Genomic DNA, 26,525 nt, shown 5'->3' on the forward strand with positions numbered 1-26,525 from the left:
CCATTTTCACAGCGCTCAAGCAAATTCAGACTAATCTGACTGTAGTTTGTGTGTAAACCCTGTACAGAAGGTACTTCAAACAACTCAATTTACATGGGCTCAAATGTTTTTTTTTAGCACACTCTCTTGGTTTTTCCTCAGCCAGTGTCTGCAGCGAGAAAATTACAGGTAAAATACATTTTTTTCATTGTGAATCTGTTGTTTGAAGCACCATAAGAAGTTTAAAACCTGTGTAGGCCAACAAGGGGGAGAGATCACTTTGAAAGGATCACTCAGACAGAAAGAGAAAGATAGAGAGTGTGTGTATATGTGTGTGTGTGTGTGTGTGTGTGTGTGTGTGTGTGTGAGAGAGATTGAGAGAGAAAAAAGCCATAAAAGAGCAAACCTGATTGGCTGATGCAGATGCGAAGGGAACACTTGTGGCAGATGTGGTTGCTGCGGACACAGCGGCCGGGGAAGCGCCGTGCATCATGGGAACTTTTCAGAGGGAAAATGATATAAGCACACATACAGGGAGTGTGGCCAACAGGTGCACAAACATGATGAGTGAGTGGACACAGAGGGGTATGGAAAGAAAAGTGAGCATTGAAGGTGATATCAGCAAACGGCAAACCAAAAGTGGTGGCAAGAGAGATTGTTCTAAAGAAGACATAAGGGCAGGTAAAGTGTCATATGAGCCAACACATCAAGAGCTACAAGAACAAGGAAACAAAGGCATGGCATCTCATAAACTTTGCATTTAGGTTTCAGCTTCATCTACTATAGTACGTTAACATTTAACCCTTGTCATGTTTTCTGTTACTTGAACATCATGCTCAACACTGATTATCTGAGCTACAAACAAGTGCAGTGAAAAATACTATCAACTACAAAGTGTTCAATTAAATGTGAGGATAGTTCACCCAAAAATGAGTCTTCTGGCATTATTTATTCACCCCCAATTCATTCCAAACCAATATGCTGTTTTTTTGTTTTTGTTTTTTTAGAATACCTAAAGAGAAATTTTGCCATCCAGTGGAATTATGGGTTGTTATTCTTTAAAGTGCCTGTATTATGCTATTTTAAAGGTTCCTAATTTTGTTTTGGAGGTCTCCTACAATAGGTTAAATGCATTCAAGGTCAAAATACAAATACAATTAAATACAAATATAATTTTCTCATAATAAACATTGCACAAACTCCTCTCCTTTTCCTAACTCTGCTCTGATTGGTCAGATGGCCCAGTTTGTTGTGATTGGTCTACTGCTTACAGTGTGTGTCGTAAGCGAAACATACTATAACCATATCTGAATTTCAACTCCGAAGGCTTCCTCAGCACTTGAATACACAAATAGTAACAGTGGTGTGAGTTTTACTGTATTAATTTGAGCCCGAGTCCTCATCTGTTGAAGTGCAAGTGGATTCGCAGCACAGAAAACAACATATTCTCGACAGCCAATGAAGACCATGGGCTGGCATTATGCAAATTTGTTACAAACCTGAGCCCTATTTGGACGGAATTAGTTTTACAAGCCAGGTGAGATGGAGTAATGTTATTTTACTAAAGGACGTCTGTAATATGAATGGCCAATTCGCACAGGATAAGAAATCTTAGTAAAACTAGCAGAAGTAGGACGGGTAACTTGATTTACACACCGCTGTCACCTCCCTGTCGTCATGTGTGTATTATGTTTCTTCCTGATATCACATGCGCAAACACATATAACCTATATATATATCCTATATATATATAACAGTTAGGCCCAGTCAAACGATTTATCAATTAAATGAATTAAATTCTGATTGGATTATGTTGGTAATAGGCTAAAGCTAAGTTTCGTGCCTCTGACAAGTGCTTTCAACCTTCTTTTTGATATGGAAAACACTTGAGTTTAGACCACCGTCAGAGCCGCCTTAACCTAATGTTAGGCCCCGGGGCTGAGAGGTTTTGTAGGCCCCCCATCCCCTCGATTTATAGAGTCTCATTTTAAAAAAGTGTAATATCTAGGTAATCTACATCACATAATGCATTAGTTTCTTTCGAGACCTACAACAGTGAGTTTTTTTTTTAATATTGTTTTTAATTTTAATATTGTTATTAACATATCACTGAGCACATAAACACAAGACACTTTATTTAACAACCACACACAGCAACTAAATTTCAACTTTATGCAAATGAGAAGCGATTTTCGCGAGCGACAACCAATAGGAAAGAAGCCTTTAAGTGGAGATCAGCTCCCGTCACCGTCTCGAGTGCAGGAGAGACAGAAGAGTTCAAGGGCGATTTCACTGTTTTATATGATTTGACAGTAACTAACCACAAACATGGATATAATAAAATGATGCACGGAAAAGAAACTGTCGACAGTCTCAGTGAGTTTATTCTGGATTTAGTGCGTAAATCATTTTGTTTACAAATGAGATGCTTTGCAGTTGTTATATAGCCTACATGTTAAAGATTTTATTTTGGATGTGTTCATTGTGATTATATTGGCTGGGTTTTTAAAAGTTTATAAAATTGAAAGGATCATTGCTTGGTGCATTTGGAAACAAAGCTTGTCTATTTCTAAATGTAATCGCGTGCATCGCTGATGATTATAGGCTACTGTCCGTGTGTTGAAAAAAACGTCGATTAAACACACTCGCAACAGACACCCCAAAGCGGAGACGTTAGTGGCACTGAGCGGACACGAACCGTAACGCCTCATTCGCGCCGCGGGACCTCTAGACGCGCGTAAACTTGTCTTTGCATAGACTTAACATTGAAATCACTTGCGCCAGACGCTCTTTTTGCGTTTGGTGTGAACGCACCATAACAATAACATTAGAGCGACAGCACTACCAACGTCCACAAGCGACTAGCGACATACAGCAACAAAATCTGACAAGTTAAAACAATATGACCTTTTCAGCTCATCATGAACCTGAACATGGGAGGCCCCTGAACTTGGGAGGCCCCTGGGCTTCAGCCCAGGTAAGCCCGTGCATTAAGGCGGCCTTGACCACCGTCTAGAACGCAAATGAATGCTTTTTCAAGCGCCTCCAAAAACATTACTTGAAAAACATACTTTGATAAATCCATGCTTTGTTGTGCACTTTGATGTTTAAAACTTTGCAGACCTTTTCTATTCACAAACAGCTGTATTACACACTGCATGAAAGGTAATATTCGAAAGAGCATAATAGGGGCACTTTAAAAATCACTCAAATTTCATTCTTCATTCCACACATTTGAACATGCATGGTGAGATTATTCAAAATTTCTCCTTTTGTCCTCCATGAGGGTGAATGAATAATGAAAGAAATTTCAGTTTTAGGTGAATTATCTATTATTAAAGAAGCCACCAAAACCCACAAAACAATACACAAATAGCTAGAATTGAAACTCACAGAATAAGAATAAATATTTGTGTATATTAAAAGTCAACATGGAATCAAAATGCTATTTACTTTCTTAATATGCATGATTATTTTTCAGCCGCCCCCTCCAATTCCCTATTCTAATGTCTAAAAGCCACTTTTCACAATCACATGCAATTCCTGATGGATAAAATCAATTTCTGCCACTATATATCTTCTTGAATATTCCGTTTCACTTGGAAATATGTCATATTATGGAAGTAAAATGTGTTGCAAATGCCGTTTCATGTTGACTTTTACTTCAAATCACAGATATATAAATGCTTCATATGTGAAGCGCTAACAAAGATGCCCAGTTATCAATGCCAGTTTGTCGGCCATGTGGATTTTGAGGGCGTTACAAAAACTAAGAGGACGAAGTCTAGAAACCTACCCACGCTTGCTGCAGGGGTCATGCACAATATTGAGCCTGCCCATCATGCATTGCAACAGGAAGTGGATTGGAAAGGGAGAAGAATCACAACAGCCCATCACAAGGTTGGTTAGAGTGAAGAAATCATAATTAAAGGAAGACAATAATCATTACAGTGATACAGCATGATGTCCATAAGAGACCGATTAGTTGACAAAACCATGAACTCAGGAAGGGAGAATGTGTATTTGTGAGCTCACAGAAACATGTGTATTTGTGGCAGTCATCATAGCAGACATTAGTTTGACTGAGGGGCATTCCAGGTTATTGGCAACTATATTTCGCAGTGAAAGCCATGAGCCCAACTACAAGTATGTACCAGAGTAGTAATGTGATACAATGATGAGGTGATACAGAGAAACTGACAGACAGCCTCATTGCTGAGTTTACTGTGCGCATAATGCAAGGTTCCCACACCTTCCGACCAAATGGTTTTTCCTAACTTTTCCAGGAGTTTGAGATTACTGGATAAGGAAATCATCATTTTTAAGGAGAGACTTGCACCAGATGTAAACAGCACTGCATGCCAGCACTTTGATGGAACCAGACTACATTTTTTAATATTTATAAGTATAGTAATAATACAATATATTATAATAATATAAATAAGATAATATAAATAGTATATTTACTGTATACTTTTTATAAATATTGTATAACATGATAGTATGGTATAATTTATTGAGTAAAGTATGAATATTTTGTATATATTGATATTGTATTCATTATTTTTATTGTATTTTTGTTTAGTTTGATTGTATTTTCTGTTTTAAATAAAACATACAATGTATATAATGCTTATATTATCATAATATATTATATTATTACTTATAAATATTACATATATATATATATATAAATATTTATACTATTTATATTATTATAATTTCTTTATTTAATGAAATTATACTATATTTATACTATATATATGCTTTGTTATTGACTATATTATATTTATATTATTATAATAAATATTATATTACATAAAAATATTGTCATACGTATATATGACATAAATATGACAATACTATTTATTATACATTTATATTATTAATGATCAAATATTGATTATATTTTACTGTAGTATGTTAGTATTTACACCAGAGTGCAAGAAATTTCCCTGATATTCACACATTTTTTATGGCTGTGGGAACCCTGTCTCTGTATATATATAAAAAATAAAAAAATAATCCCATGTCTTTGTGCATCCCTCGTGGTTTAGTAAGGTCAAAGGTGAGGTCAAGGGGTGGTCAGGGGTGACAGGAAGTCCTACCTGACGGAATAAAGGCTTGCTGCTGAAACTGCATGTTGGCCAAAGCCTGCTGGTACTGGAGCATGCCAGTACTGAACATGCCCGCGGCACCGTTGGCTTTCTCAAGCGCAGGCCGCTTTGGTAAAGGTGGCATGACACTGTGAGGAATTCCCTGCTCCGATAAGACCACAGGGAAGGGGGAGTGGAGGAAAAGGGGAACAGGTTGGGACGTGTAGAAGAGAGTAAAAACAGGAAAGGAACAAGAAAAAGACAGAATTATCATCAGAGGGCAAACACATCACAGGGCTTGATTCTGACAAACAAGCAAGCAAGCGGCAGCTAAAACATTTCTACGGCACAAGCAAAAGCCAAAGAGCCATTTTCTCTCGCTATTACTTAAATTAGCACTGAGCATCTGTGATATACATTATTAGTTTTACATCAGGAGAATATTAATTCATTAACACTACAACATCCATATGGCTAACTCAATGCAAATGAAGCAAGCGTAGCACTACTCAAATGTTTTGCAGACAAAAGTGACGAAAAAAAAAAAAAACTCATTAAAAGAAACAGAAAAAAAAGAAGAAAAAAAAGAAAAGAAAAATAAACTGCACTGCTCACTCCATGATAAGTGTGAGAAAGAGACTAGATCTTTTCTGTTGCTTTGGTGGTGGAGCTTTAGTATTCTTCTGATGCTACCCCTCCCAAAGACACATGCAATATACATAGATACTAAACATGCACCCTATCAAGACACTGAGCTTAAATGCTTTATAGACATATAGAAGCCATGTGACTAGAGTTTAGAACATCTGGCCCTGTCCTCACGCCCTGGAATAACACACACGTGTGATGATCTGATTGCGGCAGACTTGCATATCTTGTTTGTGGTTAAGCCGAGCATATGCTCGCCGCAGTCAGTTGATCACACGACATGGTAACATACAACACAACAGAGGCATTAAATAAACACATAACAAAAAGGACTATGCTTGCAAATTATCTTTCCTTTTTCTGGTTAAGACACTACATTAAAGCAACATGCCAAGCAAAAAGGTGAAAGGTCATAGTACCAGGTCAAAGGTGGCTTCGAGGGGTCGCTTCAGTGATTTGACAGCCGACTGAGTCTTAATTAGCAGGCAGCGAGCACATGATGGCAATGGGCCAATGGGGTTCAAGCGCATTAACATAAACAGCAAGCAGAGGTGCATCATGGGGGCAGCAGTGCATTTTGGGTAGGTGAGAAAAAAAACAAATAAAAACAAATCATTGGAATGCAGTATACAGGGGGATATCAGGACTAAGGCATGCAGAAATACAGTCCATTCTGTTTTAGGAAACTCTGTACTGAGATTAAGATTAACAAGTACATCAATTATCGTAACATTTACAGGGTTTCATTGACAATAAACAGTTGTGCAATACGTCAACAGTGGATAACATTGAGCTGGATTGCAAACATACATTTAATGTGCAGAAATGATTACATAAAAATAATTATGACACTGCTCTCTGCTCGACAGGATGTTGAAATTACGTATTTATGCAGTTTAAATGGGAATGGCAATGACTTGAGAGGTATAGAGCTCTGTCAAAAATATAATGCATAAGAAACATTCCTAAAATGCTCATTAATCCTTATTTAAAGACTCCTGATTTTTTTTAAATGCATACTTTACAGAGTGTCAATGTTAACCCGAGATCAAATACATAGCATCTGAGAAAGTGTTGATTGTATATACAGTGTGATGAATGGGATACAGTAAGTGTGCTGTACAGTAGAGAGCGTGCTCACCATGGCAGCGGCGGCCGTGGCCTGATTGACCTGGTGTTGGGCTGCTTTGATCTTGGCCTGCAGATGTGCAGGAGGGTGGAAGTATTTGCACTTGTCTCTGGAGCAGCGGCCCTTTATGTAATCCATACACACCGTCACCGTGTTGTCACTGGGGTCGATCATTGTGCTGTCGGAAGGGTGGGCAAACCTGCAGTCCGTCTCCCCACGAGAGCAGTTGCCACGCTGGTATTCACGACACACCTGAGAATGCATGCAAACATGATGTATTCACCGTTTGCATATTTTGTGTTAGTGTAAAAAAGGTTTGCTAAAATGTGCACTAACAAAGTTTCATTAATGAAGAAACCCTGTAATCTTAAATTTAATGTAATTATGTTCAACATGGAATGCTACTATTGAAACAAAATAGTATGCATAGTGTGTGCATAATATTTGAACTTTCTGTATGTGTGGAATACTTGGATGGCGAAGTACACTGTACAGAATATCGTATCCCACAATGAAATGCTATTTTTTTTAATATCCCTTCCTTTTCTTATTATTTGCCAGAAGTTAAGACATTTTCTATAAAAGTGTATTCAATTGCAATATTGCTAAAATGTGTAGTATACAACCAGAGTACACTGCAAAGAATGCTTATGTCATTTAATATGATATAATAAATTATATGAATAATAATATTAAACACATTTAACCAACCTGAACCTACCTTGTTGATTTATAGGCAAACAACTTTTTATGAATACAATATAATACACATAATTAATTGTAATTTATTTTATATTGAAAAACATTTAATATTTATATTAAAAATATACAACCTTCCATTTCCATAGTTATGGTGGAAGTAATATCAGACTTAATTTGAACTGTAATCCTCTTTTTATTCGATTACTTGATTAATTGCATTAAAATGAAAAATAAACCCTTATTTATTCCCAATAAATGTGGCAGAGTAGCATACTACAGCTTAAAGGCAGGGTAGGTGATTTGCAACAGAAACATTTTTTATTATGCTGGTTGAAAGTCTCTTCACATCCTGATAGCAATCACTAAGTCATATGCATATATATCGTCTGTGGAGGGCATTCTACCTGCCTGTCAACGTATGCAAATTCATACATCGGCGTACGATGCTCACGCAAACATCACACATCATCAGCGCGTTTCATGCTATGCAGAGTTAGACAGACGTCAGTCACTGAGCACCAAAACAGAAACGGCAGCACCTTTAACAGTTCCTCCTGAACCAAAACAACCAGCTTATGCTGCGTTCACTTTCGCAACTTGAATATGTTTAAATGGCAACACGAAATGAATCTGCAGCAGTCAGGTGGGACAGGTCAGCGCTCTTTAATTTGATGTTCATTATCAATGTAATGTTATGTGCTTTGAGACATGAAGTAGTTTAATGCCGTCTCTCCTGAAGCTTTGCTCCCGGCTGTGTGTGTTCATGTGTTTTGAAGGAGGCGTGGCTTTGGAGACGCTCTGAAGAGAGGGTGTGATCTTATGCTTTCAAAGCTAGCTCACTATTTTTAGCCTCTCTAAAAATTGCCTACCCTACCTTTTAAACATTTACCGGTGCATACTACATACTGTTACTGTTGCACATACAGTACATTTTTTATAAAAACAAAACAGTAGGCAGCATATAGTACTGTGTGGTACACTATATAGTGTGTAGTATGTAGTGTGCAGAGTGTATTTATTTGATTAAGAACATAGCCGATATTATGACACTGTCTCAGATGGGGAAATGTGTTTTTTCATCCAGTGGTCAGCAGGGGGCAGCAGCTCCTTTATTTCTTAAAAACTACCCATTGTGGCTGTAACGTCTTAAAGAAAGAAAAAAAAGATGACTAACTTGTAAGAATAGTCTTGGCAGTTTATGCAACCGGCCACTGGTGTATGTGTGAAAGAAAAATATATAGATTTGCTGTTTCGGTATGACAGTGTACCCTAATGTCATCGCTCTCTGATGACCTCATACCTCCAGGCGGTCTGTTCTGAGGAGTTTCTGGGCGGCCACAGCTGAAGCAGCAGCGGCTGCAGCGTTGGCAGCGGACGGCATGGATGCCACTGCAGGGTTGCCCGCCATCAGCACCTGTGTGTTGGGCATGATCTCTGCCGACATCAGCCCAGGTGACACTGGGCCCAGGTACGGATTGAACGCAGCCGCGGCAGCCGCTGCAGCAGCTGCACTGGCGTTGGTTGCAAGGCTTGGCGCGACTGAAAACATAGGCTGAAACAGACAATAAATAACAATAAATAAAACTTTATGTGACTTGTGTAAATAATACAATCAAGAGTAAAAAAATAATGAATAGTTGACTATTATCCATGCTTACAAAAAAGGACTGTGGCAGTACAGGGTTTAATGGTATTATTATATTTTTTTACCATGTCCAAAAAAAGCATATTCTTTCTTTTTTGTTAATCATTTATGACATAAGTACATTTGAATATAATACATCTGATATAATATGACATAAATGATTATAATTTATTACATTAATAAATTATAATACATTATATTAATAATAATAATATCAAAAAAACATATTACCCATATATTATACTACAGTATTGTCAGGAATGGTTGTTGTAGTAACACGCACGACGAAAGGAGTAGAGAACAAAAACAGTCTTTTATAAAGCCTGTTTTTCAGGCAAACTCGGGTAGATGGGAACAGAGAAAAAACAACCAAAACACACTACACATGTGACAAATTTAATAGAAGTCATTATAATTTATTATATTAATATAATAAATTATAAGGAATATTAAAAAAAACACATTTTACGTTATAAATGAACTTAATACAATATAATTCATTGCAATTTATTATATCAATGCATTATATTAACAAAAATATAAAAAAACACATATTACCCATATTTTATACCAACCCACCTTATAGTATTTGATAAATGTGATAAATTAATACAACATAATATAATGAATTATAAAAAAAATATTAAAAATATTATCTTGGCAAGTTACATATATAATGGACCTTTCTTAAAGCTGTTCACACCAAGGACGAAAACTATTATGATAATGATAAAGATATAGTAAAAAAAATCGTTCTAAATATAATAGAATAGCAGAGTCTACACCACAACTTTAACGATAATAGTGCAGAGAAATTATGTCTTTGGAATCACTTTCAAAATAATTTTTTTCCAGCTGAGGAAAGATAAAAACAATGACAGCCAATCAGAATCCATCCTTTAAAATCCTTTCCAGCTTTAGAGAGCTCGAGCATTTAAAGTGGCCGATGACAAAACCACAGCTTGCACTTAGAATAAACAGAATGATATTGTCTGCTGATGTGGACACTAATATAGTTATCGTTTTAGTTATTGCTCTTGGTGTGAATGGGGCCTTTATACTCCTAAAAGCCAAAGGTCTCTACTTTTTGGGGCCATTATATATATATATATATATATATATATATATATATATATATATATATATATATATATATATATATATATATATACAAATCATGCTTATGCTTATTTACAAAAAAATGTTTATGTGTGGGTAATCACTCTTGCTTTTTAAGGGGGTAGGTTAAAAGAATGGAGCCTCACCATTGGCTGAAGCTGACTTCCAGGCATGATGGCATTGGCTAGCTGCATCTGCTGGGCGAGCATCGCCATGTTCTTCTGCTGGATCAGATTGTTACGGCCGTTTATCTCCAGCTGAGTCTTCAGGTGAGGAGGAGGGTGCAGGTACTTACAGTTCTCTCTGGAACAACGACCCTGAGACAGAGAAAGAACGCGAGGAGAAAAAAAGAACATAAACATATTAAATCTCGTGTTTTATTGAGTCTGATTTGAATGTTTTTAAGTTATATTTGTACCTGTAAAAAATAATAGTAATTAATTTGTAATTGTATTAAATAAAAATAATAATAATTCAAAAATAAAAACCAAAATTAAATTAAAAACCAGAGTTAAAAATTAGGCATAATGACATGATGAACAGAAAATGAGAAAATTATGACAGAATATAAATTTTGTGGGTGAACTAACTTTTCAACATCTTATTTTCCCCTATCTTCCTCAAATATGCTCTTCTGACCCACTAAGCAGATATTATTGAAGCTTTATCCCTCTTTACAGCAAAGTAGACAAATGTAAAAAGTCATTTTAAAAGTATCCAGTAACACATACTGCAGAAACGTACAGTAACACAGACCAAAATAAGCAACTAGCAAGAGCAAAAATAAATATTTTATATTAATATATTATTAATAAAAACATATTTTATACGCACACACATATATATATATATATATATATAAATCATGCTTATGCTTAGTTATTAAGGGTTAGTAATTAAGGGTTTATATCAATCGGACAAATTTGCATCTGAAAATTCATTGCACTGACACTTGACAGTAAATGGCATGCAACTGGCATCTCCTGTTCTGGTTCACTCTGTTAGGGTTAGTAGATAAAAGGAACACCCTGTTCCCATTCCAGCTGACAGTATTGAGTGCATGGGAAAGCCCTATGCTCTAATGCATCTGAATGTAACTTCGCAGCAGCTTTCAGCCCATGTGGAATCGGCCCTGACATAATGTCACTCAATTGATCAGCGGAGTATTGATAAACTAGCCACATCAGTGCGAGAGAAATTCATCTGATGAGTTTATGGATCTACAGTAACCCTGTGTGACCCGAGAGGATGAGTGTCTGTCTCTGGGCTGCGTTGGTGAGAGCATGTCCAGTGCAGACGGTAATTAACCTTCTCTTTTCTGACGCTGTCATCATGTCTGTCTGCTGTGACCAAAATAAAGCCTTTTTGCCATTTTCTGTGGTTAAATGTTCAATTATCTCAGCAACCAGCACTTTGACAGAGTGTTATGCAGTTGTGTACTATGCAGACCAGTGGATGGATCCTATCTGGATGACCACACGGGGCTAAAACCTTTCTGGAAATGGAATTTACTTCTCCTCAAAAGTCACAATAAAACAAAAATATGCATTACCATTCAAAAGTTTGGGGTCGATAAGATTTTATCATGTTTTTGAAAGTCTCTGCTCATCAAGGCTGCATTTATTTGATTCAAAATACATTAGAAATAACAAGAGTTATGAAATTATATATATATATATATATAAAAACGGGCATCTTTCATTTAACCCTTCACATTCCAACAAACTAAATAGGCAGATTTGAAGGGTTTATTTCCTCAAAAGGATTTAGATGTTTGTTGTCAAATGATGAATTCCTAAAATAACATTATAACTGATGACTTTTTATTTAAAAAAAGTTTTGACACTATAACTTAAAAGCCACTGTCCAGCAGAACTGAGCTCCAACCCTAATTAAACACACCTGAACCTGCTAATCAAGACCTTCAGTAAGTAGAAACTTCCAGGAAAGTGTGTTGGAACATAACTCTGCAGGACGTTTGCCCGTCAGGAGCAGGACTGGACAGCCCTGAGCTAGATCATGTCCATAGTATGCGGGAGACATGTTAGACAAACATTGTGGACGAGAGGTCAGGTCAGTTAATTCGAGGGAAAAATAGCAGGGAGTCAGATGTCGCCCACAGTATCACACACACAAACACCCCACTAAATGTTAAGCCCTCTCTGGGTTTGCCTTCCTCCACTATCATACGTTGACAGGCATGATCGATTCATCCTGGTCACTGATGACGTCACGAGCGAAGATCTCCACAGGCTGCAAATACTATAAATGAGGGTTTTCCCAACACAAATAAACTAGGAACTTTTCTAAAACAAGTCTTGATGTGATAATCACATTTACACAACAACACGACACATTAGCAGTTTGGTAACGTATACACTCCAAAACAATGTTAGAGGATTAACAATAGCCTATTGGAAATAATTCAGATTGAATTCACTTTCTAGAACCGGTCAGCAACACACTAGAATTAGAGGCTAAAGCAGACAGCAGAACATTCTAGAACTGTGAAGTAAGTTTGATCTCCTATCTATGCAGTATGTAATAAATAAATAAAACACACACGTCCTCGGCTGTGAGCTGGCCAATCAAAGAGTGTCTGGCTGGTATTCTGTGAGCTGAAGTTTCTACCATCTGTTTAAGACATTAGAAAAGCTGGCTTCTGTGAAACGACACTGAGCTTTGAGAGGATGAACACTCAAATATATCTTTCTCAAAACTCTCTGACTTTATTTACTACTGCTTTTCTGCATATTTGATTTATGCAGCTCAAATGAAAGTGACAAAGTATCTCGTACTCAAAAATGAATTGACCTTTGCTTAACCAGACTACAAATTTTACTGACCAACCCTACATTAGCAGCTGTTGCTGTCTGATCATTTAATATAGAATTTTATAGAACATATAAAAAAGGCAAAACAGTGATAAGCCATAGTTTTTAATCAAATGTACTGCATTTTACACTTTTTAAAGGAAAATTGCAGATTAAAATGCTTCACAATGTCACTTCATTTCAGCCTGTTGAGTTTTTTTTTAACTCTAACAATTAAAAAATATTGTTGGTTATTATATTAATTATTACAATTTAATATAATAATTATACAATATTTTATAATATTATTCTACTCAATGAGTAATGTTTTTATTCAATTATTTATTCAATTATTCCAATTTATTTGCCACAAATTCAGACAATGATCCACTAACCAACTTCTCCAGCCTGTTAAAAATGTTATAAATATCTTTTCTTCATGTAAAATAGTAAAAATATCCCTGCATGCATGGACATTATTATTCCCAGACATGGAGTCACTGACACGTAATATTTGTCAGCACAATCAAAAATGGGAGGAAAGTCAGATTCAACTATAAATGTAAGCAATGAAAGTGTTTATTGGATCACAATGTGTGTGTGTGTGTGTGTGTGTTTAAGCGGGTTTGTGCATGTAGAAGGGTGTGCGAGTGGGGTGAGAACATTCTGTGAAAGGTGTGACACAGCCCTACTGAGCATGTGCGAGAAATGTACTGTACTGTACTCTCACTGACCTGCCGAAAGGACGAGAGCAAAAATGAGACCGCATGGTGGAAAGGAAAGAATGAGGTTGAAGAGTAAAAGAAAAAAGTGTTTATGGGAGGTGGGCGAAATGGGACGAGCCGTGCGAGTCGAGTTGCACTGACCCCATCACTCACCCTACCTGAACCCTTCTGCAGTACAGCAGCATAGGGGCTCAGGTCACATGACTGGCACATGCAAGGACATGCTACGCATTCACTGATTTTCTGACATATTGCTGTTTTAAAAATGATTCATATAACTGAAAAGTCATTCAGTGGGAGAAAATTAATTCTGGAGTGAGATCTGGAGTTATGGAGTTATTAACCAAACCTCAAGTCAACCTAGAATTGTAGATTTTTTTGTAGTTGCAAACACTGAATCAGTAAGATTTTTTTTCTTCTGTTTACAATACTTTATGAATGATGTTGAGTAGATTAAAATATTTTGGCATTGTTTGCATATATGCAAATTTAAAAATGTAAAAAAAAAAAACATTTTATAGTTACACTATAAAACTAGGTAACACTTCATAATAAGGTTTGATTTGTTAAAACTATTTAACTATATCAGTTAACATGAACTAATGATAAACAATAATTCTATAGCATTTACTGTTCTAATTAGCATTCACTGTTAACTAATATGAAAAATGAACAACTGTATTTTTATTAAAAAAGGTTTATAATAGCTATTGCTTTTAAAATATATATTGCTCATAATTAGTTCATATTAACTAATGCATTAACTAATGTTAACAGATGAGACCTTATTGTAAAGTGTTACCCATAAATATACTTCCATTTTGAGTGAATATAACTCTGTCTGGCAAGTTCATGAATAGGTGTTAATATAACATTTTGTTTTTCTTTCATGTGTTGTTGGTAGTTTTTTTGTCACAGGAGTGAAAAGCCTTCAGTTGTGCACTGCAGGAAATGCATTTGAAACAGGATCCTCAGACAGAGTGCATTATAGACAGCGCTGTCAGTGAAATCAGAGAGGCTAGAGAGAAAGTCATTCCTGACCGTCACTCGGCCACCCAACAGACAGCTGAGAGAGAGAGAGAGAGAGAGAGAGAGAGAGAGAGAGAGAGAGAGACAGAGAGAGAGAGAGAGAGAGAGAGAGAGAGAGAGAGAGAGAGACAGAGAGAGAGAGAGAGAGAGAGAGAGAGAGAGAGAGAGAGAGAGAGAGAGAGACAGAGAGAGAGAAAGCACTCTTTTCAGCACTGGTATGGCAGGTTGTTTAGGTCACTGCTTGCATATGGCAACATAAGCACTGTTCCAAACAGTAAAGAGTACGTGCATCACCTTAGTTGAGGCTAAAGAGATCGTAACACTAATCCATATTGAGCAGTGTGAGAACCAATGAGGTTCATTCTTGTGTTACGCAGCACGTTTGAGCTTCCGCAAGAACCAATGAGGTTCATTCTTGTGTTACGCAGCACGTTTGAGGTTCCGCAAGAACCAATGAGGTTCATTCTCGTGTTACGCAGCACGTTTGAGCTTCTTCAAGAACCGATGAGGTTCATTCTCGTGTTACGCAGCACGTTTGAGCTTCCGCAAGAACCAATGAGGTTAATTCTTGTGTTACGCAGCACGTTTGAGCTTCTTCAAGAACCAATGAGGTTCATTCATGTGTTACGCAGCACTTTTGAGCTTCAGCAAGAACCAATGAGGTTCATTCTTGTGTTACGCAGCACGTTTGAGCTTCAGCATGAACCAATGAAGTTCATTCTTGTGTTATGCAGCACGTTTGAGCTTCTTCAAGAACCAATGAGGTTAATTCTTGTGTTACGCAGCACTTTTGAGCTTCTTCAAGAACCAATGAGGTTCATTCTTGTGTTACGCAGCACTTTTGAGCTTCCGCAAGAACCAATGAGGTTCATTCTTGTGTTACGAAGCACGTTTGAGCCTCAGCAAGAACCAATGAGGTTCATTCTTGTTACGCAGCACTTTTGAGCTTCTTCAAGAACCAATGAGGTTCATTCTCGTGTTACGCAGCAAGTTTGAGCTTCCGCATGAACCAATGAAGTTCATTCTTGTGTTACGCAGCACTTTTGAGCTTCTTCAAGAACCAATGAGGTTCATTCTCGTGTTACGCAGCACGTTTGAGCCTCAGCAAGAACCAATGAGGTTCATTCTCGTGTTATGCAGCACGTTTGAGCTTCCGCAAGAACCGATGAGGTTTGCTCTTGCATGTCAAGCAGGTACAGATGAGCTTCTATCTATGTTCACTGATCAATGTTTATTTGTGAATAAAAGCCTACATTAAATCTGTAAAACAAGAAAGAAAAAAAACAAATAAGTAATAATTAAGTGATAGTTCAGCCAAAAATGAAACTTCTGTCCACATTTATCCACCCTCAAGTTGTTTTAAATCTGCATGAGTTTCTTTCTTCAGTTGAACACAAAAGATGATATTTTGAAGAATGTCGGTATTTACTTCCACAGAATTTTTTTTTTTTTTTTTTTTACATACTACGGAAGTCAATGGGGTCCATCAACTGTTTGGTTACCCATATTCTTAAAAAAAAGGAAGAAAGAAATGTATACAGGTTTGGAACAACTTCAGGATGAATAAATGAGGACAGAATTTTCATTTTTGGGTGAACTATCCCTTCAAGAAACTAATTCCTTTTTTTTTTAAGTGTCAGTGTTAATAAAGGGTTCTTGCATCAAATATTATATAGTTCTTAGTGATTTAGTTTTACGTGACCATTTCCACCCTCTCTGACCCTTTAAATTAAACAAATAACAAGAAGTGTCCTCTCTTCCTCGTTGATTTGCTGACGTTCTCTTTTACAGCTGGACTGAAATTCCAGAAAAAAATCAACTCAGCCCATCTCAAGTTTCAGAAAGTTTAGCTGACTGGAAAGGATAAGATAGACATCTAGAAGTTTAAAGGCATTTTTTTCTGCCAATAGTCTCTATACCATGATATAAAATTAGTTTAGCTTGAAGTTGACAGAAAAAAAAAATAGTTATATTGCATTGCATTGCTCACTTGCAGGATTAACATGATAAACAGCAAGTTACAGGGAATCCAATAATATTCAAATGTATAAATGCAGTGTCACTGACATGTGGATACAATTATTAGCACAGATTAAATAATGGTGTGTGTGTGATTTTAAGGGGATAGAGGAAGGTTTCATCCTTGTGTATAGTGTCAGCCGCTGCTGTCCCTCAGCAACAGAGTCCCTTTGTGCTTGTGCTGACTTACAGTTTTCTGTCGGACATGTTTTACAATGTGTGCGCGTGTCAGAGCTCAATAGCGATTTATTTTCCCTTCATTCTGTGCGTGTATATTACTGAAATAAGTCCTGCTCTTCCTTCTCACTAATGAAGTGAATTCATTCTTATAGAAACTGTTTTCCAACACATAAGAAAAAAACATGCTTTGGTAAATCATAATTTTTGAGACACTAGGTCATAAGATGTAATGTTGAAATTGACAAGTCAAAATTATGACAAAAAGTCAAAATGATAAGATACAAAGTCATAATTATGACATAATTCATAATGATGTAGTCGAAATTGACAAAAACTATTGAGACAAAAAGTCCAAATACGATATAATGCATAATGTATATAGAGTCATAATTTCAGGTTTTATCTCATAACCGTTTTTGTCATAATTTACCAAAGCACTTTTTTTTTTCTTATGTGGCAGAAATGTGTGCAATTACTATTGCTCATATTTAGGGCTAGTGATTTAAACAGACCTGTTTAATTTAACTCATTTAGTTACACCTTGGTGTGAAACTAAATGAACTAATTTTGTGCCAAGGATACGAATGATACCTCAAATCATGCGGCTTTTGAAGAAAAATGTGCCATCGTTTTTCTAAGCAATCGGCAGGTTCAGATCAGTGGACAGTTTTTACATTGTAACAACTCAAAAGACCTTAGCAACACCATAGCAACCACCAACAACAGTGTTGATTGTTTTACACCATATTGTTTAGAAAATTGTATATATTTTTCTGAGCACTGTCCACCTCTCGCTCCATTTCTGACCACAGTTTTGTGGCTGCGGGGAAAGAGAGAGAGAGAGAGTCAGATCTTGGTCATCTGTGCCAACTCTTTTCTCGTTAACAGTTTCTTTGCCTCTTTATTTTTTCCTCGATGCACAGCCCCTTCTGACACTGCCAAGAGCTCTCACGGAGCGCGTTTGTTGTCATTGTCTCACGCCTGTCAAGATTTACTTACACATATCTCACTCGACCACACGCCTGGCTCATCTGGAGCGAAAGGGTAGGGGGTCAAAGGTCACGGAGCTGTCTGCCGTAGTTAGCGTCATTCAGATACGTTTACTTCCATACATAGATGTTGGGGACTTTTCTATTGAGACGATGATATTTTCTATCCCTTAAACCTAATACCATGCGTTTCAGACTAAAGTACATTTACATTTTCAGTGAGACATGAAGATCATTGGCTGGTCCCTCATGTTGGCAATAACCAGCATGCACATACACATTTAACTCTCTGTATGATTACCTTATCAGCGTGAGATTACGTGGATCTCAGTAACAGGATTAACAGTGTTCACAGTGGCTTTAGGGAGCTACAGCCGATTAGCAGCAATGTGAGCTGTCCAGTGTGACATAGGATTAGGATTATAATCCCGGGATTATCCGTATAGTCTCCACGGGATTATCCGTTCCTCCCACCTTTACCCTCAAAGTCGGAGTGATCTCTTTCAGGTCCTGTGCAGGGCTTCTCAAATGCAGCTTTGGTCTCTTCTAAATACTTTCTATAGTTATTATTATTAGATATGGTGCATAAAATGTGTGTGTGTGTGTGTGTGTGTGTACTCACTACTGGTCAAATCAGCATATTATAATGATTTCTGAATGATCATGTGACACTGAAGACTGGAGTAATGATGCTGAAAATACAGCTTTTGCCAACACAGGAAAAAATTACACTTGTAAAGATATTCAAATAGAAATCAGTTATGTTAAATTGTAGTAATATTTTACAATATTACCATTTTTACTGTATTTTTGATCAAATAAATGCATTTGGTGAGCATAACAGACTTTTTACAGAAACTTAAAAAAATCTTAATTATTAAATACTTATGTGTGTAAATATATGTACTGCATCATTTATATATATATACATACACTACAGGGCTGTAAAATACTTGAATCTGATTGGTTGACGAACGTGCTAAGATGTGCAAAATTATTTTCAGGGAAACGCTCGGCTAAAGTAGTTCCAGGCAGGTCTCGACCGCATCACAGTTCCATATCACTTCCCAAATGATTGCAGTTATTTTAAAGATCCTCACAGCCCACAGCGACACTGACCAAGCAAATAAATATAGTAAACAACAGGATAAAAACGACAAATTATTTCCACTTTTTTCCATGACACAATCACATTTTATTCTCTTTCTCCCGCTCTCTCTCCCACTCAAACACACACACATACAGTAAGGACACACACTCGCACAGAAACGTGTTGTCAGCGCTGCTCTGACAATAATATCAGTAAAATAGTTTAACAATTGAAAAGATACATGACATTTCTCACAAGCGAGGTAATAACGGCGCTATTTTTGAAGCAGATACATTTACAGTTTCGCTATTCGTAGAGACACTGCTGCCAAACAAAATAGGTAATTCACATACGCTTAATCTCTCTCTCTCTCTTATCTGAACAATGTTTTGCGTTGTGGTAACCGTAGTATAAGTGGAATAATTGACTCTGGTCCATTGAATTATTAAAAAATATTGCACACTTGAAGTGTAACTTCGCTTGCTTTTCTAATGATCCATGGCCCGTCATCAATAATTCCTTACATATACAGTATAAATGGAAGTAAATTCAAATTTGACTTATTATTCCATCAGACTGCCAAAAGATAATATATTTTTAAACAAACCTGGATTAAAAATACAAGAAGATAATTTGATGTTATTTGCTGGATAAAATATGTAATGTAGTGAGGTAATGTGAGAATAATTTGAATGCGTGTAATGTTAACTGTTGCATACTGCATTCAATTTCACATGCTATTTAAAGTAGGGAGTATAAATTGCTAAGAATACATAAACACTATACTCATATTGCATTTTAAACATAGCTCATACGAGACAATGTAGCCTACAGACCGCCGGCTATTACCGCAAAATAAACAACCACATGTTGATCAGGGAGCCGAGGGATCTTGTTTCATCCTGAAGGAGTTTATTTTGGGATAATGTCCAGCTGACTGTATATTAACCTGCATCTTCTTAGCAAATAAAGAACTAAATGGATACGAATATGATGATTGCCCAATCAAAATTAGATATGATCAATAACTACATACTCTGTAATATGCATTATCTGAGTTTGTGAATGTAAATAAATTTCATTTACAAAGATAAAAGCATTAAAAAAGGACTCCTTTCCTCTCTCTTTCTTCGTCATTCAAGGGCTTTGATAATTGAATTCAGTGTGTTTTCTATCCTTTTTCATAAATACACATCAGAATGAGCTGGGCTTAGATGGAGGGCTCTGTTGCTAGGAAACCATGACCACGACAGACACGAGGTTTGAGCAAACAGTCTGTGGAGGGCTGGTCACATCTGTACCATCGCTTGTGTGTGTGTGTGCGTGTGTTTTTAAAGAACCCCACATGCACAACCTCAAAAATGTCTGTAATTATATGCATTTCACCTATAATATGATGCTTCACAAACACAAAATGCACATGATTTGCTTGTTATGGCACTACAAAGTTCATTTTGTTTGCTTATGTGATATGAGAAGAATTTTATCCCCTAAAATGGAGTGCTTCACGAGTACTGTTTGTGTGTTATGGTCACTGCGCTAATGAATAATGCAGTTCGGTGACCCCTCCCTCTTAATGATTGATGCATTTCCTGTCAGTCAGAGCTTTGATGACTCAGCCTAAGTTCTACGGGAAGTGCAGGGTCCAATTCCAGAGTTCACTAGAAGCTGAGTCACGCAGCAGTGAAATCTCTCTTTCACAGCAACACACACACAGATCAGGGTCAGGGTGTTCCTGATAAGCTGTCTATCTGACTCTTTCTGGGGCCAATTAAGGTTTAAAGTTTTTAAAACTAATGTCCTCCAGTACCAACATGACACTCAGAGTGTTTTGCACTTGAGCAAACCTTTTTTTTTTTTTTTTTTTTTTTGTGGGACAGCAAATTGTGGTGTGTGATTTCTTTTTAAATCTTCGATAATCAATTGTTTACAGTATACACTCTACAAAAAGTATTATACCATAGTATCAGATGGCAAATTGTAGTTAGGCTAAACATGGCTTCCTCCACTTCGCGCTAGTAATAACTAACGTACTAAAGCCGCGTTGAAAATCTAGAAACACCTTTGGTGTTCCCGGTCAAAAATGACCGACCTTTTAAAAAATGCTTGTAAATCGCTCGCTATGCTTTATTATAACCAAATATTGGATTCAATCTTTTTGTCAACTTGTTTTCTTTGAATTAGGACGGGTTTTGATTGAACTGATTGATCGTAGGCCTCATTGATCTGAGCTTATGCACCTCAGTATAAAAAAAAGGGAAAAAAAGCGGATAATTTGGTTCATATTCAACAAAATATGAAAGAAATTTGCACTGTTTATCACACTAGTGTGCTTTAATGTTTAACCAGGAAGTTCATTTTGAAATGCTTTTATTTTGTACAAAATGGAACAAAGTCACACTTGGTGTTCCCAGTCTAAAATCACCGGCCTACAAAAATAGCTTGTAAATCTGTCATTATGCTAAATACCCAAGTTTGTTTACATATCTTTTTTAGTTTTCTTCTTCTTTTGAGAGGTGATCTAAATATTCCTGGCTTGAAACTTTGAAAATTGACAGGCGTGTGCTGAGGGTCTATGGATGCTCTGCCCTCCAGGACTCCATGACTGTCATGTGACTGGAAACTATAAATACCAAGGACTGCAGTCTTTGATATTAGACAACTTGGCCCACTATATAAGCCCTTGTCTTTTAATACTTGGTAATACAATGCTTCCTTTGATATCTACCATACTGAATGATTAACATGTTCGTGTAGCATGTTATTTACATTAAACTCTGGGTGATTCAAAGAATACTACGGTACTACCATGGTACATGTCCAAAAAAAAAAACCTAAAACGTAATGCACTGGTAGATATCCATAAAAATCATGATAGAGCTATGGTAAAGAGCAAGAGAGAGAGAGAGAAAGAGAGAGGGAGGAGGCAGGATTTAGATGATTGTTATGACACATTAGGACAGTATGTCAGATAAACAGTTTTCTCAGTCTGCTGTTTGTGTTCACACTCTGTGTGTGTGTGTGTGTGTGTGTGTGTGTGTGTTAGATCTCAGTGCTGGCTCGTTACTATGGCCTGGTCCAGGAATGAAAACGTCCTCTGTGGATTTACTGCGCCCATGTTTATGCTTTCAAACAGTCATTTATTCTCTAATGAATGCCCAGTGTGTCTGTGTTTTCTGTGCGTGTACATTCCATGAGTGTGCTGCTAACAGCGGTCCGGCCGCGGCAGGGCATTCGCGGTTCTGTCTCCATACATGGTGAGACGAGTTCAGTCCCCTTCTCCAGTGGCTGTCGAGTGTGTTGAGGTGGATTGCATTTGCTTAATGTTACTGTAATCACACATTACTCACACAAGACCACTGAGCACAAGATACATCTATCTGTATTCAATCAGCATCATCACTGCCTGTTTTTAAATCTAAGTTAAAAACTACATATATATTTTTTTATTTGGCATATAATCAATGAGGAAGTTGTATTGCATTTTATTTTATTATATTGTATTGTATTGTCTTGTTATGTTTTTATTGTGCAGCACACTGGTCAACCTAGGTTGTGATTAATGGTGCTATATAAATCTATCTATCTATCTATCTATCTATCTATCTATCTATCTATCTATCTATCTATCTATCTATCTATCTATCTATCTATCTATCTATCTATCTATCTATCTATCTATCTATCTATCTATCTATCTATCTATCTATCTATCTATCTATCTATCTATCTATCTATCTATCTATCTATCTATCTATCTATCTCTGTCTGTCTATCTATCTTTCTATCTGTTATCTATCTGTCTATTTATCTTAGATAGAGAGACAGAATGATAGACAGACGGACAAATGGATAGATAGACTGACTTTGGTATCTTTACAGCAAAGTTAAAGACAAACACTTTCTCAAACAAAAAAACTGCAAAAAAAAAAAAGTCTGAATTAAATCTGATAGCTGAGAGAAACCATTCAAATATCAAAGAGCTCTCATTAACTTTATGACTGAGTAAACCTAACAGATGGAGTCGTACATTAGTGTCTCAGTGCACTAAACTGACTTCAGTAGCAGAATAATGTTTAGATTTGATTTTAATAGGTGTTCAGTGTAGTAAAAACCCTGTCAAGAGTGTTGTGTGTTTGCCATTACTTAACGAAATGTAAACAGAGCGAGACACACACAACTAAAAAGACCCTCACCCTTCAGTCTCAGACTCTGGAATGTAAGCTTGGTGTCAAAAATAGCCAAATACAGAGAGAGTGAGTGCGTGCGCACACACACACACACACACAAGAGTTGATACGGGGTCAGAGATGACGTGAGCTTTAAAAGCCGTGAGTGTGTGCAACATGAGATTGACCCGACCGCCATGACTTCTGTATTGAGTTTGGCCGAACGCTGGGAGCCGTATTCCGAAGCGCTGAGGTCTTCAGACATACAAGATCAGCTCCTATAAACAGGAGGATGATCCCAGGCTACAAACTCCCTTAAAAAACTTGCGTGCTAACTAAACAGTCCAAAACAAGACAAGAACAACAATCTATTATTCAATATTGTTCTGCAAGAAAAGCCCAGAGGTTCTTAGCTGAAATATGTTCCAGTGTCAAAGCATCAGATATTTTTCCTAAGGTTCCTAAAGTTAACAAATAATTCAGGGGTTTGAAATGAATGTAGAAAATTTTGAAAACATAGCTCAGATACTTTCGTAGTATTAATATTGAATAATATTAACATAGCTCAGATATAATATTGTAGTATTTAAGTATTTAAATGTAATTTTTCAATTTAATTTTAATTTAAGTTTTAGTAATTTTGCATTTATATGTAACTTATTTATTTAAATTTTAGTTTTAGTCATTTTAGTACTTTGTTGACAAAGCATTCTAATTTTTTTTTAATTTTTAGTCTAATATTTATATTTTAGTTTATTTCAGCTTTATTTCATTACAAAACACAATTCTTTATTAGTTCGCTTTTAGTTTTACTAACTGATTACACCTCAAATTAACAGTCTCTTTTAAATAACTATATAGCAACCACTCAAAACACCCAAGTAACTGCCATGCAAAGGTAAGCGCAATTCACATTTTCTCTAGGAAAGGTTCCCTTTGTTCTCTAGAAAAAAAAAAAAAGATATAAAAGGTGTGCTATTTGTGTTTTTTCTTCCCTAAGAGTATCAAGCTTGTGGGAGAGAACATATTGAACCAATACTGAAATAATCATAGGCATTGGGTCGATCTGAAAAGAGGGCAGACAGGGACATTCAGCCATGTGTCGCTGATATATAATCATAGATGCTTTCCTTTAAAGAAAAAAAAAAAACCTCTGAATTAGTTGCCATTTGGCATCTCCAGTCAAGAAAATTCAGATTCAATTATTTGCTGCCAAGACTGAGTGCATTAGCTGTAAGAAGACTTTGCTAATGGCTTTGCAGACGTCAGTTTTAAAGCTGGTAAAGTCATACATAACAATGCAAAGCTCTTAAAAGGCAATTAACATCAGGATCATGTCAAAAAATGTCTATAATGTTATGCAACATCACTAAAGTAGCGCAACATTCGTCTGAGATTCAAGCTTTCACACTTCGCCATTGAAAACAAATCCCATTAACAACATCTTTTCTCAGCATCTAGCCTTTGTAAATGTATTCTTCTGTTGTCCCCATGTAATCTTTGCCTTGTTCCATTTGATTTGTAGAACAAGGGCAGGTTCATGATTGATGGATGAATTCTAAGCTAACCCTGAAAGGTCCTTACAGCTAAATCAGTTCAGGTTTAAAGCTGAAGTGTGTCATTTTTTGCGTCCCCGCACAGCAACATGAGCTCAACCAATGCTGTGAGTTTGGGGTGGGGCAATCTGTTTGTCCAACCAATGGCAGATGGCGGGAGCGTTCAGGAAACCTGTTTGAAAACAATCATTATTTTAACACGTTTTTGTGATGCTAGTGGGACAAAATAACACACTTAACCCTTAAAACTCAGAGTATTTACACAGGAATTCTGGTACACAAAATGACACCTAGAAGTTCTCTAAAAACCATAGACTCACAATTTAAAAAAGCTAATCAATTTACTAGTATTTGCGCCATTATTTAACGCCCCCAAAAAAGCATGTCTTAAACCAGACGCTAATTTGCGCTGCTCTTGTTAGATTGAGTTGGTCATTGTGGAAATGATCTGACTGGGACGGTTCTTTAATGTGCGTGTCGTCAGTGGATCACGCGCAGAACTTTCAACTTCCATTGTTTTTTTATGGGATTGCGCTCTCACGGTAATTTGCCCAAGTTTCTAATTAATAATGATAATCATAACAATAAATAAATATGCCACAAATTCAGTTCATAGACTAAATGTAGTCTAAAATAAACGTACAAAACAGAATTCAACTGATGTGCGGTTGCAGGTGTACAAATATCGGCTATTTTACATCGGCTTTGAACATCCTGTTCAGCATTCAGATTCGTCTTGTCTGACTGAACAAGGTCAAAGGAGTGTTCGTTACCAGCAAACAGCGGCATTAAAATGAGAAGAGCCCTCTGGTACATCACATAATTGCGCAACTCGAGCCAAAATGGAGAGATACGCGTTAAAGGGGAGTGCTGGTCCTCTACTACTGGTTGATCTCAACTTCACCTCTGTCGGATTGAGCTTGTGAGGGCTGCTGGGGAGGCAAAGCATATTTGACTATATTCAGGCAAATGATTTGCATGATATGCAAATACACATCGTTGAGAGCATAGATACTTGAGTTGTGTTGTGTTTCTTGATGACTGTGTGTGTGTGTGTGTGTGTGTGTCACCGCATAAGTGTGTTTTAGATGCCTAGTCATGTGATACCTGTTCTAATTATATCATCTGAAAGAAGGCCATCCACAGTCTGCTCTAATCATTAAGCTGCGAGCTGCCCTCATAATGCAGTGACATACATAAAAACATTATATGAAACATCCTTACAATGACTGAAACAGATTTAACTTGCATTATGTGACGTACACTATCATTGAAAAGTGTGGGGTCTGTAAGATCTTTTTATGTTTTTGAAAGAAGTCTCTTATGCTCATAAAACACAATAAAACAGTAAAATTGTGAAATATTATTACAATTTAAAATATTTTTTTCTTTTTATATATATTTTAAAATGTAATTTATTCAAAAGAGGAAAAAAAATACCTCAAATGGTCTATTTGTGATTAAATCAGAATATTCAGTGGGAAATAATGTAGGGCAACTATATATTTTCCCATATTCCTAAATATGAGGTAATGTGATTTTAGCCAGAGTAAAATGTACATGTTTGGCAGTTTCAGATTTGATTGCTCTCTTCTTTTCAATTTCAAAAACATGATGCTTTTTAGCAGTAGTTCAGC

General features: G+C 36.6%; 1 protein-coding gene across 43 annotated transcripts in view; it reads right to left on the reverse strand.

Moving 5' to 3' along the window:
* mbnl1 (muscleblind-like splicing regulator 1) overlaps nt 1–26,525 on the reverse strand; it is a 72,391-nt gene that overhangs the window by 5,149 nt on the left and 40,717 nt on the right. For 12 of the 43 annotated variants that reach the window (XM_081374991.1, XM_081375001.1, XM_081374999.1 and 9 more), the window contains 6 exons: nt 10,465–10,635; nt 8,855–9,106; nt 6,865–7,104; nt 5,088–5,238; nt 3,776–3,811; nt 386–477 (listed from right to left, as the gene is read on the reverse strand). In XM_081374991.1, the coding sequence (XP_081231117.1) occupies nt 386–477; nt 3,776–3,811; nt 5,088–5,238; nt 6,865–7,104; nt 8,855–9,106; nt 10,465–10,635 (942 nt within the window). Of the gene's footprint in view, nt 1–385; nt 478–3,775; nt 3,812–5,087; nt 5,239–6,142; nt 6,197–6,864; nt 7,105–8,854; nt 9,107–10,464; nt 10,636–26,525 lie in introns of all 43 variants that reach the window. The other 31 variants (XM_081374977.1, XM_081375009.1, XM_081375014.1 and 28 more) reach the window with 3 other exon arrangements.

The sequence above is a fragment of the Scardinius erythrophthalmus genome, assembly GCF_964197995.2.
Source record: "Scardinius erythrophthalmus genome assembly, chromosome: 9".
Taxonomy (NCBI): Eukaryota; Metazoa; Chordata; class Actinopteri; order Cypriniformes; family Leuciscidae; genus Scardinius; species Scardinius erythrophthalmus.